Source organism: Ursus maritimus, unplaced genomic scaffold (assembly GCF_017311325.1).
Source record: "Ursus maritimus isolate PB19 unplaced genomic scaffold, ASM1731132v1 scaffold_6, whole genome shotgun sequence".
NCBI classification, from domain to species: Eukaryota; Metazoa; Chordata; class Mammalia; order Carnivora; family Ursidae; genus Ursus; species Ursus maritimus.
Genome location: NW_024426774.1, coordinates 63,681,975 through 63,695,750, shown reverse-complemented (window position 1 = coordinate 63,695,750; position 13,776 = coordinate 63,681,975). Strand labels below are relative to the sequence as shown.

General features: G+C 42.5%; 1 protein-coding gene across 3 annotated transcripts in view; it reads left to right on the top strand.

The window, feature by feature from the left end:
- The window catches only part of EML6 (EMAP like 6), a 280,912-nt gene that overhangs the window by 198,574 nt on the left and 68,562 nt on the right, over positions 1-13,776 (top strand). For all 3 annotated transcript variants that reach the window (XM_008700449.2, XM_040623471.1, XM_040623472.1), the window contains exons 17-23: positions 177-277; positions 1,812-2,014; positions 4,380-4,491; positions 4,752-4,879; positions 9,213-9,354; positions 12,356-12,508; positions 12,667-12,798. In XM_008700449.2, coding sequence (XP_008698671.2) covers positions 177-277; positions 1,812-2,014; positions 4,380-4,491; positions 4,752-4,879; positions 9,213-9,354; positions 12,356-12,508; positions 12,667-12,798 — 971 coding nt within the window. The remainder of the gene's footprint in view (positions 1-176; positions 278-1,811; positions 2,015-4,379; positions 4,492-4,751; positions 4,880-9,212; positions 9,355-12,355; positions 12,509-12,666; positions 12,799-13,776) is intronic.

The window sequence follows — 13,776 nt, the reverse complement described above, 5'->3', positions numbered from 1 at the left end:
GCAAAGAAAAGTCAAAGTTCGTGGTTTTAATATAGATCTTATGTGTATTTTAAATTACTTTCTAATTTGTCCTGTTAGATGTATTTAATGAAAGTTAGACCAAATGTATGCTCTTAATAAAACTCTGTATCAAAGCTTCGTGACAACTAGATTTTTTTTCTATTTGTCTTTTACAGAGGGCATAAAGATAAGATATTTGTGGTTAAGTGTAACCCACACCATGTTGACAAACTGGTTACAGTTGGAATGAAGCACATCAAGTTCTGGCAACAAGCAGGTACTGTTGTTTGGGTTTATCATTTATGTGATCGAGAGCTTTTAAAAAAGAAATCTGTGTGAAAAAAATCCTACCACCACTACCTAGCTGGTCCCTGCAATTTAAAATTAAAATGTGCCTGGAAGACATTCTCTTCCAGATTCACTTTGGGCTGCTTAATGTCCAAGTTGTAAAACTCAGAACACTCCATATGACGCTATGCATGTTTATCAATATCTAGAAAGCTTTGGGAAATGTTCTGTGAAAATAATTATTTTTATATGTAATCATCTGTTCTGAAAGCTGTAATGATGTTGGACCACTGAACAGCAAATAAAATAATCACTTTTTTGGGTGGATAACATTTTCAGTATTTTGAGCGTTCTTTTATTAATTTATCACTGAATTTAAACATGAATTAAACCCCAACACTATACACAATAGGTGATCCAAATAAATTTTTGTGCATTATAATATGATGAGGGTGAGTGAATAAACATATCAAAACCCGCCAGGACAGCTTATTCTTCTCACTAATAAACCAGACCTATGATTGCAGTTGTGAATTCTTAGCATTGGCTTAGGTACCACGCACGCGTGATTTTACACGGACAAAATGTAAATATGCAACTGTTCCAATGCCTTCTGCTTTCAAAGAAAAGCTAGTGGCACCCAACGAGGTCTGGAGAGCCAGCCGATGCATAGTTTTCTGGAATAAGTCTGGGTTTGTCAGTGCTAGTCAGGAAGTACAGGAAAAATGTGAACATCTCAAGGGCAAGTCCGATGTACCTTTTCCTACATGGTGAATCATTTTCTCACCCTAAAGTTCCCATGACAAAAATCGAGGCAAAATATATGTCACATGTGTACATTTTTCATTACTGCTAGTGTTGTTCGCATTCTCTTTGGTCAGGATTCGTGAAGACTTTCCTAGCTACCCCGGGCACCGAGTCCCTCCCCATCTCGCTGGCACGGAACTGACCCCGAACCTCGGTTAGACGCAGGTCTTGTTGGACTGAGATGCGTAAGGGCAGCCTCTCTCCAACCAGAACCTAAGTTCAATGAATGAAGAAACTCCTTCTTGTCTTTATACCACCGCATCGACCTCTCCACTACCACAAAGGAGGGATTCAATAAACATTGAATTAGTGGGGCGCCTGGGTAGCGCAGTCGTTAAGGCGTCTGCCTTCGGCTCGGGGCGTGATCCTGGAGTTCCGGGATCGAGTCCCACATCAGGCTCCTCCGCTGTGAGCCTGCTTCTTCCTCTCCCACTCCCCCTGCTGTGTTCCCTCTCTCGCTGGCTGTCTCTCTGTCACATAAATAAATAAAATCTTTAAAAAAAATAAATAAATAAATAAACATTGAATTAGTGAATGTGTAAATGAGAAACCCTCTTAGAATATTTTGGTTTATGATGTTTTCTGCCATCTTTATACATCTCTCCATATACGTATAATGTAGACACACTGGATTCTTCACTGAAGACAGTCATTCCAGATGTTCATACACGGTGTCAGTTTTTCAAAAAATAATAAATGCTCTTGGTCTACTTCAGGTGGGGGCTTCACCTCCAAAAGAGGAATTTTTGGAAGTGTTGGAAAATTGGAAACAATGATGTGTGTTTCTTATGGGCGAATGGAAGATCTAGTGTTCTCAGGAGCAGCTACTGGAGATATTTTTATTTGGAAAGATATTCTACTACTAAAGACAGTGAAAGCTCATGACGGGCCTGTGTTTGCTATGTATGCATTGGATAAGGTATGGTATATTTTCATCATTAGCTTTCTAAAATTATAAATTAGTCTGAGGAAGGCCACACCAGCAGGATGCTTGCTTGTCTCTAAAACCTGTCTGAATTGGAAAGTAGTTGTCATGAATGGAGAGGAGTACAAATATTCTTAAAAATTCTTTCATTTATAATTATTTCTTTATGTGCAGTTTCTCCTTTTTGCATACTCGTTCCTCCTGGCTCTCAGCCCTGAGAGCCGCTCAAGAAGTGTTGGGGTAATGTATACACCCAGTAGCAGACGAGTCCTGAGAAATATTTCAGCGTTCTCTTCCTCCTTTGTACACAACAAGCAAAGACCTCAAAGGCCCAAGTGGTTGGATTATTGTCCCACTCATCAGTTTGACCAGAAGTTTAGTTGATAACCAGTTTGTTCTGTGTAGGCTGGTTCAGGTTTAACAAGAGCATTAGAGTGAAGTCTTGGCTTGGTCTGTATTAGGGTTTTCCAGAGAAACAGAACCCGTAGGACATACATATATATACACATCTTCAAAAAAAAAAAAAGATTTATTATTATAAGGAATTGGTTCCTGCAGGTATGGAGGCTAAGAAGTCCCACTGTGTCCTCTGCAAGCCATAGTCCCTGGAAAGCTGGTGGTGTAACTGAGTGCAAGTCCAAAGGCCAGAGAACCAGGGATGCCCCTAGTGGGCGTCTCAGCCTGAGGACGGGAAAGGAGGAGATGCCCCAGCTCAATCAGGGAGACCCGGAAAACAGGGATGAACTCCTCCTTCCTCTGCCTTTTGTTCTCTTCAGGCACTCAAAGAATTGGATGATGCTCGCCCGCGATGGGGAGGGCAATCTACTTTATTGAGTGCACCAATTCAAATACTCATCTCAACTGGAAATATCCTCACAGACACATATAGAAATGACATTTAATCAGAGCACCTGTGACTGGTCAGGTTGACACAAAATCAATCATCACACCTGCTGTATTTCCACTTAAGCTCATCTTTGTCCTGCTGTCTGTCCAGCCACCTTCCTTCCTTACAGCGTTTTGTTGTTGTTGTTGTTGTTGTTGTTGTTTGTTGTTTTTAGAGAAAGCTCACACTTGTCAGTACTATTAAAATACCTTGTTCAACCACTTTGCCAAAAAAAATCCATTTTTTATTCTCTGCCAGCTTGCTGGTGGTACCAGTTTGTCTACTTTCTGACCTCCGAACAGTATAAGCCACCCAACACACCTAACTAAGCCAAGCCTCATTTTGCATTTCCCTGTTCCCAGGTAAATATGCTGATCCCAGTACCGAAGTAGGTTCTTGTTAGATGTGCAAATGCAACAGTAGTTTTAGTGGTTAAGCTGTTTTTTACTGGCAAATTTGTTTTGGCTTAAACTGTATGTTAGACAAGATGAAAGTAGAAGGAAAAATCTGTGTAGGTCTCAAAGTTGATGTGCTATAACTTGTTTAAACTCTGTCATTGCTTGGTAAGTTAACCGAAACATCATGGAAAATACCAGGATGTCACAGTATAATTTGAATTTAATTTGGGGTTTGAGTCTCCCCTACAAATCTGTAATGAGAATACAGGTATTTAATGTAAAAAAACTTCAAAATATTATTTCCTTATGAACTTCATTGAAATAAAGGAAACTAAAAGTTTCCAAGAAAACAACAAATTACTTAGTATTTTCCATTTAAAACAGGTTTTTCCTAAGAGCAGTTGGTATATATAATTTGCCAGAAAGGAAAACTAGTCAAGCCAAGAAATCATAAGCTTACAACAAGAATAAAGATCACTGTTCAGTAAAAACAACACAAACAACAAAAAATCCCCAATATGTTAAGCATTTTACTTTCCAGGTTTTATAAAAATTAATCTGGATTTAATTATTATGGGCATCAATGTTCATTGAACAAAGCAGGATAGTTGTGTTACATGAACTGCCGAAGTTCCTCTTAAAAGATAATGATGTTTTCTCCTGGAAGTAAATATCTAATTTGAACATATTTAATAATCATTTTTAATTGTGATGTTAATTCCAGTTCATACAGTAGGAATAGATGAGATACCAGAAACTCTGCCAGGCTTTCCTGTTCCTTAGGCACCCACACTGAAGCAAGGGATGGGGCACAGAAGTGGTGCCAAATACCAACCAAAGGTCTGAGGAAAGTGTGAGGCACGCACATTGAGAATGTGCTTTATCTGCTAGAGAAGTAGGGGAGAGATGCTTCCAGGAAATATTATATTAATACGTGTTAACAGGTTTTTCAGTCTCCTATACTTAGGAAGAAAATACAGACAAATGCTTTTCCCAAGGGGCATCGCTTTAGAGGCCGGGTGGGCAACTTGTCGTTTTCATGTATATTTCATTCTTCCCATGTGTGCCTTCACAGGGTTTTGTAACAGGTGGAAAGGATGGAATCGTGGAACTCTGGGATGATATGTTTGAAAGATGCTTGAAGACTTACGCCATTAAAAGAGCAGCATTGTCAACCAGCTCAAAAGGTGCTGCCCACAAATACGTCATCAGAATCTTTGTTTTCATAGGAATGGAAAAGATACCAAAATTCCTGGGCAGCCCTTACTAAATTGGTTCTCCTTCTTCTGCAGTTAGACCTCTTGGCCCCTGGTAGAAATATCAAGGATGATGCCTACTACCTAGTACTTTTGACTACAAAGATGGAATGATATGATTATCAGGCTTGTTGTTGTTGTTCTTCTAAATGCAATATTGACAATATTAAGTACATCATTTCCCCCCTCAGGCTTGCTTTTGGAAGATAACCCTTCAATTCGTGCCATCACTTTGGGACATGGACATATCCTGGTGGGAACAAAAAACGGGGAGATCCTGGAAATTGATAAAAGTGGCCCAATGACACTGCTTGTTCAGGTACTGTGTCCATATTCTAACACACAGTTCCCATCAGAGCTGGGACTTGGGTGAGGTGAGGGGGGCGCTTAGGGTGCAGTGTTCAAGTAGCCAGGCGGTCTCAGGGTCGTGCAACTGCTGTGTTAATGACCTATGCTATATAACAAATTGCCACAAATTTAGCAGCTTAAAACAATACACGTTTATTATCTTAAGATTTCTCTGGGTCAGGAGTCCAAGCATGGCTTAACTGCGTCCTCTGTGTCAAGTTTCATAAGGCTACAGGAAAGGCCAGGGCTGCAGTCTCATCTGAGGCTCACCTGAGGAAATATCTGCCTCCAAGATCATGCAGGTTGTTGGTAGAAATCACATCCTCGTGGTTGTAGGACTGACGGCTGTATTTCTTGCCGGCTGTTGGCCAGAGACCGCCTTTAGCTTCTAGAGACTGCACACAGTTCCTTGCCACATGGGTTCCCCAACATGGCTGCTTGCTTCCTCGAAGCCACCGAGGGAAGGAGAAAAAAAAACAGGCACTACAGTCTTATGTGACAAAATCATATCATCAAATGCATCCATCCCCTTGACCCTATTTTATCAGTCGGCAGATAGTCACAGGTCGGGCTACACTCGAAAGGGGGTGATTACACAGGAGTGAAAACCAGGAGGATCATGGGGGTCACGTCACAAATGTGCCCACCACAGTCTTCCCTCTGGCCACAGCTATTACTGTAGCAGAGCACCCCCCCCCCCCCCCCCCCGGTCCCCAAGAGTGTTATCCCGTTACAGTGCCTGCTCAAAGTCCGTACCCTCATTGTCTAAATCAAGTCCAGGTGCGGAGGAGGCTCTTTAGGGATATTTCTTCTCTCTCTGCCAATCTATACAACTATCAGGACAAATTATTTTCTCTACACACACTAAATATACAAGTGTCTCCTTAGATTTTTTGCCTCATTCTAGACTCAGCCTTGCTGCATATAAACACATAACCCACTTCTTGCCCTCCCTGTCCCCTCAAGAATTATATTTAGGTAAAATCACATTAAAATAAACATCAACAGAATTCTCAAAGATCAGTCAAGTGATAAAATCTCACTTGAAGGGGAGGGATTGTGTGGAGGTGACAGCCCTGCCCAATTTTGGTGATGGACAGACCTTATTTATAGACAGACGAGGCTCAGGTTCGGGTGAGGGTGTATTCAGAAGGTGGAGTGAAAAATACATGCACCGATCATATCAAGACTTCTCTGGGTCCGATGGTTCACCTCCTTCTCTTTCAAGCTTGCTATGTTAGAGATGAACCCCAAAATCCCATGAGAGTGGCCCTTGGATTTGCTATATCTTGGGAATAGGTTTGCACACACACCATGGTTCAGAACACTGTGAGGTTTAAAAAAATGCATGTGCCCAAGCCCCACTCAGGATATCCTGAATAAGAATGTGTTTTAAAAAGAATTCTGCATTAAAAACAAAACCTCAAAAGCTCTCTAGCTGCTTGTGCTGGGCAGCCAGGGTTGAGAACATGCTAGAGGTGCTTCCATGAGCTAGGACTTCTTTGTTCTCCAGCTGATCTTGATGTCGTTGTTTCCTTCCAAACAAATTTCTTTTTCTCTCTAGCCATGACTTCTTATTTAATTTTATTGAAAAGTGATTATTTCTTTCTAATCCCCAAATGTTTGAGACTTTAACTTGTTTGCATACATCCTATGGCTAAATATTTTTTCAGGCCCCTACTATAATATGATTTAAGCAATACTGTAAGATTTAAACTCTACATTTTTTAATTTTAAAAAACATTATAGTTGAGCTCATTTTGTTTAAATATGTTTTAAACTTGGAAATAAAGGCTTTTTGCCTTTCTGTGCTCTGTAATTCTGTTTTTTCCCGTATTTGTTTCTCTTGTTCTACTAATAAAAAGAGCCACAGGTACCGTGTATTGAGCGCCTACTATGTGTCAGGCAGTACTGTTGTACAACGTTTATTTCTCCACAACAAATTTGAAGTTGTTTTATAGATGAGGGACCCAAAGCCCAGTGAATTGCCCACAGCCCTATGCTAAGAACTGCAGAGCTGGGATTCAAACCAAGGTTTGTCAGACACCAGAGCCTTTCCTCTCACCATACCAGGCTGTTCTCCAGATGTCTCTTAGCATGGAGACTGCCAGACAGCCATGCAAAAAACATGGCCCCCTGAGCTATGGGCAGGCAGTGGAGCTGAGGGAACCTTCAGAAAAAAATGTTGGGTTACCGCCATCTTGTCTCCTTAAACTTGTACCATTTTTTTTTCTTTTCTGTCAACATCTCTCTTTTCTCTTCTCGTCTATCACTCATTTGCCATTTCCTCCTAAGCAGAACCAAGTAGTTCAGTCAGTGTTTGTTGGGCTCTTGCTGAGATCGGCCCTGTGCTACACGTTGTGCACAGTGGATAGGGTTTCCTGTCCTCTTGGGGCTCACGGTCCTGCTCTGAGGGAGGATGGACACAGAGGGAAAGTGAGGGAACAGACAGCGTGATAAAGATCATCCACTGTCCTGCTATGGGAAGATATCAGAACCACTTTGCCAGTAGCATGATGACTCAATGTCACTTGGAATAGATTGCTTATTTTTTAGGAGAAGGAAGACTGGGTTGGAGGAGGAGAGAAGTGACAGTAGATGAGTTTTTGAAATTCCCGTTGTATATTCTTTGAATATAATCAACTCTCAGTTGTGCAGCTATTTGCTCCCAGCTTTATGGGGGATCAGAAGGAAGATAAGATTCCAAGCCCATTCCTATCCAAATCGAGGTTCCTCCAGCCTGCCTTGCTCACTATCCATTCCTATGTTATACAGAAATTTAATCCCATTAGATAGGGAAATACCATGTTTAAGTGAATATATGAGGCAGTGGTTTAAAAGGGTCTCAGAGCTACGCAACCTTTTCCTCAAGCAAAATGTCAATGGGACTTGATCTGGGGAGGGGCTCCAAGTGCAACCATCTGGGGGAAATTGGGTTTGACACCGACCCATCCTCGGTCCTGCCCTTTGGGGTGAGAGGCTTCTGAAGGGAAGAAAACTAGAATACTGGGGACGTAGGGTACTCCAAATCCAATAAATTCAAAGACAATACACCCTTTGGCTCTTCTCAGAATTTTGAATGTCAGCTCTATTTGGAACTTTGTATCTTCTGCCAAATTATTGTTTTGCTCAAATAGTCTCCACGTTAAACCAGAATCATCCAGTTTCTCTTCAGAAAGCCACCTGTTCCCTGAAGCAGTCCAAGTACAAACACCTTTCAGTTGCTGTGTACGATCTTCCTTTTTGCTTTACTAAGCAAAGTCTTTTTATAAGTAGCCACTAAAAGCAGAAATTCAGTGAACAGTCTGGTCTGTTTTATTGTTCTTTGCACTAATTTGTTCTTTATACTGCTTTATTGAGTGATAAATTATAGGAATCAGAGTCATTTTCTCCCTAATTGTTCTTTTTTAAAATACTATTATCTCATTATTTCTAAGCCATTTAGGTGTGTTTGTGATAAGATATAGGTATATGGAATTGGCCTCATGCCTATTAAGCACATTTCAGTTTTCTAATATTCACTGGCTAGAAAAATGTGTGAACAAACACTGAACCTGAGTTATTCCCAAGACACTTGCTGTAAAAACTGAGCTATTTTTTAAATTTTTGTTTTGCCAAATGCTATGCATTCAAAGGACTAAAATTGAGTTAAATTAATAAGAATATTGCTGTCCAATCTTTAACTTATACAGTGTTATGTGTCACTTATAGCTCAGTAAGACTGGAAGAAAAGAGAAATAAAACAACCAAATGCAATGCATATGCCTTAATTTGATGCTGGATTTTTTTTTTAAAGTAGTAAATTACCTTTTTTTGGAAAAAGGAAGAAAAGAATATTGCTGTCCAATCCCTCTGACAGAGATAGGTGGTACCTACATCTTTTGAAACACAGGTTGATTCATAAAGGTGTTTTGTGTCCCGATCGAGCTGCTTTACAAGTGTATGTGTGCCTATATATTCCGTGTTAACTCGACATCAAGCAAGAGGATCAAATGGGGGTATTTACCCAGATGTTTCTAAAAGGAAAGATGTTTGGCATCATATAAACAAAGCTTATGAGCAACGAGTCCATGTTTTGCTTTTCAGATGAATACTTCAGCATCAGGTAGGCCCAGCTTTAGATTCAAGTTCAAATGAAAAAAATTATTCAGTGCTTTCACTTTGGTTCAAGGAAGCTCGACCTGTGTTTATTTGTACGTGAACCTGTTTAAGGTGCTCTTTGGCTGGGTACGCAGCCCAGTGCTGCGGGAGGGCTAGCCAAGACGCGCGCGCCGAGTTTATATGGCCTTGTTTCCTCTCCACAGGGACACATGGAGGGAGAAGTATGGGGGCTGGCAGCCCACCCTCTCCTGCCCATCTGCGCAACGGTGAGCGATGATAAAACGCTTCGGATCTGGGAATTGTCCTCCCAGCACCGCATGCTGGCAGTTCGAAAACTCAAAAAAGGTATGTGATACCACTTTACACATCTGTCAAAGTATTTACCAACAACAGACTGTGTTGCGTTCATTCATTCACTCCACTAGTATTTACTGAGTGTGCCTGGTATGTGCCCCCACGTATGCTAGGTAATGGGAATTCAGTGTTCGTTGCTACAGATAGAAATTCCAGAAAACTGGCCTGATTTATTATTTCCTTCATTTTCCTTGCACTGCACAGACATTTGCCACCTGGGGGCAATATGTCCTTCTTCTTCTCGCGGAGAGCTGCAGGAGTCTGTTGAAACCTATCAGCTTGCAAAGAATCCTGTTCTATCTTCATGTCTAACAGTCTCTACAACTGATTTTATTACTGAAAAACAAAAGCTTTATTAAAGAAATAGTTAATACCAAATTTTATAAATACGTATTTAACCCTCTCGCCACTAGAACAAAGAGGTACACCAAGAAGTGCAAATTCGGCAAACGTTTACTGAGTAGCTTCTGGGTGCCAGGCCCTGGGGATCCCAAGATGAAAGGTCCCATCTCTAGTGTCAGACGTGGACAGGATTCGAACTGAGTACCAGCAACAGGTGGTCCATTCAAATAGGGCGATTTGAGGAGAGTCTAAAGATGGGACTGTTAGTTAAAGGCCTGGGTGGGGTGTTGAGGAATGACCAGGGACAGGGCAGCGCCATGCAGGTGCTCACAGCCAGGAACCTTCCTCAGCCCTGGGCCTGAAGGGGCATGAGGAGAGAGCAATGCTAGAACCCAGAAGTGAGAGCCGTGTGAGAGGACAGGCTGGACAGGAGCTGGGACTCCTGCAGGGAAGGCAGCTGGGGGGGTATGGACCCAAACTCCCCCTTCCCCCTTCCTTCCTACCTTGCTCCCTCCCTCGAGTCTCCTGTTCATGCTCCCTCTGGGCCAAACGCAGACGAAAGCCAAAGGGTCAGGGAGGCCACCGAGACTATCTGCGCAGGCCTGCTGCAGGCACGGGGAGGGCTGGGGAGCAGGTGTGGAGAGACCAATGAAAGATGTCTGGTACAAGCAAGGTTGTGTGGAGGCTCAGGAGAAGGCCTGCGGCCCACTTCAGCCGGGAGGAAACCCAAGAGCGGAGACTCAAAGCATCTGTGGAAGTCCTTAGGAAAGGATGAGATTGAGGTCTGGCCCTAAAATATTTTACTGGGTAGTTTTGCAAGTAGAGAGACGTGGAGAATGTATTGCAGAGGGATAAAATGAAAAAAGAGGACAAGACAATAGTAACAATGATGGTGGCTGATCTTGTTGAGCCGCTGACCCTAGCAGTTTGCGTTTGGTCTTCATGGGAACCTAAGGAGTAAGGCCGTTGCTATTACCACGTACAGGTTAGGAGACTGAGGCACAGGGAACTTAGGTTGTTTGCCTGAAATTGCACAGCTGGTGGGTGACAGAACTGAACTCAAACCCAGACACAGTGGCTTCAGAGAGCATGCCTGCGACTACTGCCTGAGGCTATTTTTCTCTGCCCTCTGGCCTTTCTTTACCGTGGACTTGTAGGCCTTCGGAAGTGGGGGAGCCAGGATGCAAACCCAGGTCTGACTCCAAAGCCCATGCTCATAACCACTGCACCACTGAATCATTGGACCACTAATTTATACTGGGAAAGTGATATACTAAGACCTCCTTGGAGTGACTTCAATGTCAGACAATGGACTTTATTCACCAGGTTAAAAATTAGTTCAAAGGAACAACTGCTCATGTACCTTAGATGGGATGACCATTCAGTCCAGTTTATAGCGGTTTGCCTGGTGTAATTATTAATAGCTCTCCCTTTCACTCTGAGAAGTGTCCTGGTTTGTATAATAAAGTGTATGGTTAACCTAATCTTGATGACTGTCCTCAAGGGCAGGCTTGTCTTTTGCTCTTTCGGCCCTAGCACCATGCGTGACTCACAGTACGTAAGTAACTTGTTGCTGCCTGAGTGAATGAATGAAGATAGAATTTAGATAAGGCAGTTGGGAGTTATTGGTATAACACAGCTTTCAGCACACCATGAACTGTGACGGAGGGCAGTGTGTGGAAGCGGAGTTTGGAGTGCCTTAGTGCAAGGCTGTGTGACTGCCCCATCCCTGGGGCCGTGCTTACCAAAATCTTGATAATAAGTGGGGTGGGGGGGGATATTCTTAAACAGGATTTCTCTTAAACACTCCCACACACACAGTCCACACTCACTCAGAAATGTCTCCCTGTGACCCTGCAAAGTGGTAGAAACCATTGTTCACATGGCACTGGCAGCCTGTCCTGTTGAGTTCTATAGACACCTTTTGAAAGAGTGTGCCTTCGGCTCAGGGCGTGATCCCGGCTTTATGGGATCGAGCCCCACATCAGGCTCCTCCGCTATGAGCCTGCTTCTTCCTCTCCCACTCCCCCTGCTTGTGTTCCCTCTCTCGCTGGCTGTCTCTCTCTGTCAAATAAATAAATAAAACCTTTAAAAAAAAAAAAAAAAAAGAAGAGGCAGGATAAAATCTTTCATCCGTAGAATTATGCATAAGGACCCATGGATCAAAGACTTGGAGTGACAATAAGATCAACAAGGTCTCTAAATTAAGTTTTGTGTGTAAGGCGTGATGTCCAAAAAATGGTTTCTAGAAACTGAATTCCAGAATTCCCATTCTTACGTATTGTCCCTTTTCCTGGGAGCAAAGGTACTGGTTTTATTAATCCTTCACTCCTTTCCCCCATTCACTCTAGGGGTCTTTTGAAGATCCCAGGTATTCAATTAGTAAGGAATGAATGGATAAACCTTAAAGAAATAGAAAATGTTTTGTTTTGTGGGGTTTTGTTGTTGTTTCAGCGTTCTGATCATTGTCCTTGGATTTGAAGGGAAGATAGTGTTCTAAATTGAGAAGTTTTAGTTCTTCTCACAAGTAAGGTTAAAGACACAGTCACATGTCTATGCATAATGCACGCATGCAAATGTCTCCATCTCTACACTGAGTTTGTTTGATAACAATCACGGTAGTAACTGTTCTTTGTGGATCCTTTTGCAGGTGGAAGATGCTGTGCCTTCTCCCCTGATGGGAAAGCCTTGGCAGTTGGCCTGAATGATGGGAGTTTCCTGGTCGTAAATGCAGACACTGTGGAAGACATGGTCTCTTTCCACCACAGAAAAGAAATGATCTCTGATATCAAATTTTCAAAAGGTGAAGATTATCGCAGAAACTTTCTAGACTATGTTGGGACAAAAATTTGTAAGAATAGACTAAATACTTCTTTGACCTTTTCCCCACTTTGAAATAAGCTCCTGGAAGTAAATTCCTGTGTAAAATGTTTTAGTGTTAACTCCACATTTTCTTTACAGATACAGGAAAATACCTCGCTGTGGCATCCCACGACAACTTTGTGGATATTTACAACGTGCTTACAAGCAAACGAGTTGGCATCTGTAAAGGTGCTTCTAGTTATATTACACATATTGACTGGGACTCAAGAGGTAAAGTATGTTGTGGCTTTTGAAATACAACTTTTGTTTTTAAAAAGTCAGTATCCATTCATGTATTGTTTCCAGAGAGAAGAACAGTTGAGTTTCGGAGAAAAACAGAGTGGAGAACCCACAACAAATATAAATGACTGTAATTTTACACCCCAGGGGCACCTCCTGTTAACATTTTGAGTATTTTTTTCCTGTCATATTACTACGACTACAATTATTATCATTCAAACCATTGAGTTTTAAGACCCTTAAAGGTACATGATGACTTCTGTTACGTAGTAAGCCACTCCTTCACCGTCGGGTTCGGTGTGCTGTGTCCTCGCCTTGCGTCTCCTTCCCGTTTTCCCTTTTCCTATCAGTGCTCCACCTCCCGGAGAAGTGCCCAAAAGTCTCCAGCAAGTGTCACCTCCCGGCAGAGGTAGAGAGCTACCTTCAGCTCATCTAATGTCACCCTGCTCTCCAAAACTCCCAGCTGCCCCCCTATGTCCTCCAAGTCACGCCCATTACAAATCTAGTTTCTACCATGTGTGAAGTTTTAAGCCAGAAAATGTGGGTGGTTCAGAAGTAAGACACAGTTCCTACAGTTCTCCACCAGAGTTTGTAAGTTAGTGAGGGAGACGTACTTGTAGTACAGGTGCCCAAACGTTAAGGCGTGGGAATGAGAAGCGGTGCGTCACAGGGACGTGGCGTGCAGGGCTTCTGAATGGGCCGTGTCTGCATTAAGCACCCAGGGTAGAGCATCATTATTACAGGGTGGGTCACTTTTAAGTCTCATCCCAGGGACTTGGCTGACGTTAGAGTTTGGGGTAGGCATCTAGGAATGGGCAGGGTCCCAGCTTGCAAAGAAGTTTCAGTGGACTGTGATAGAAAAGCACCAAGCCCAGGGGTGTCCCTGAGGAAAGAGCTCACAGAGGAATCCATGGAGCCTCATGGAAGCAATGTCCTTTGAGATGGATCTCGAAAGACAAGTAGAAGTTC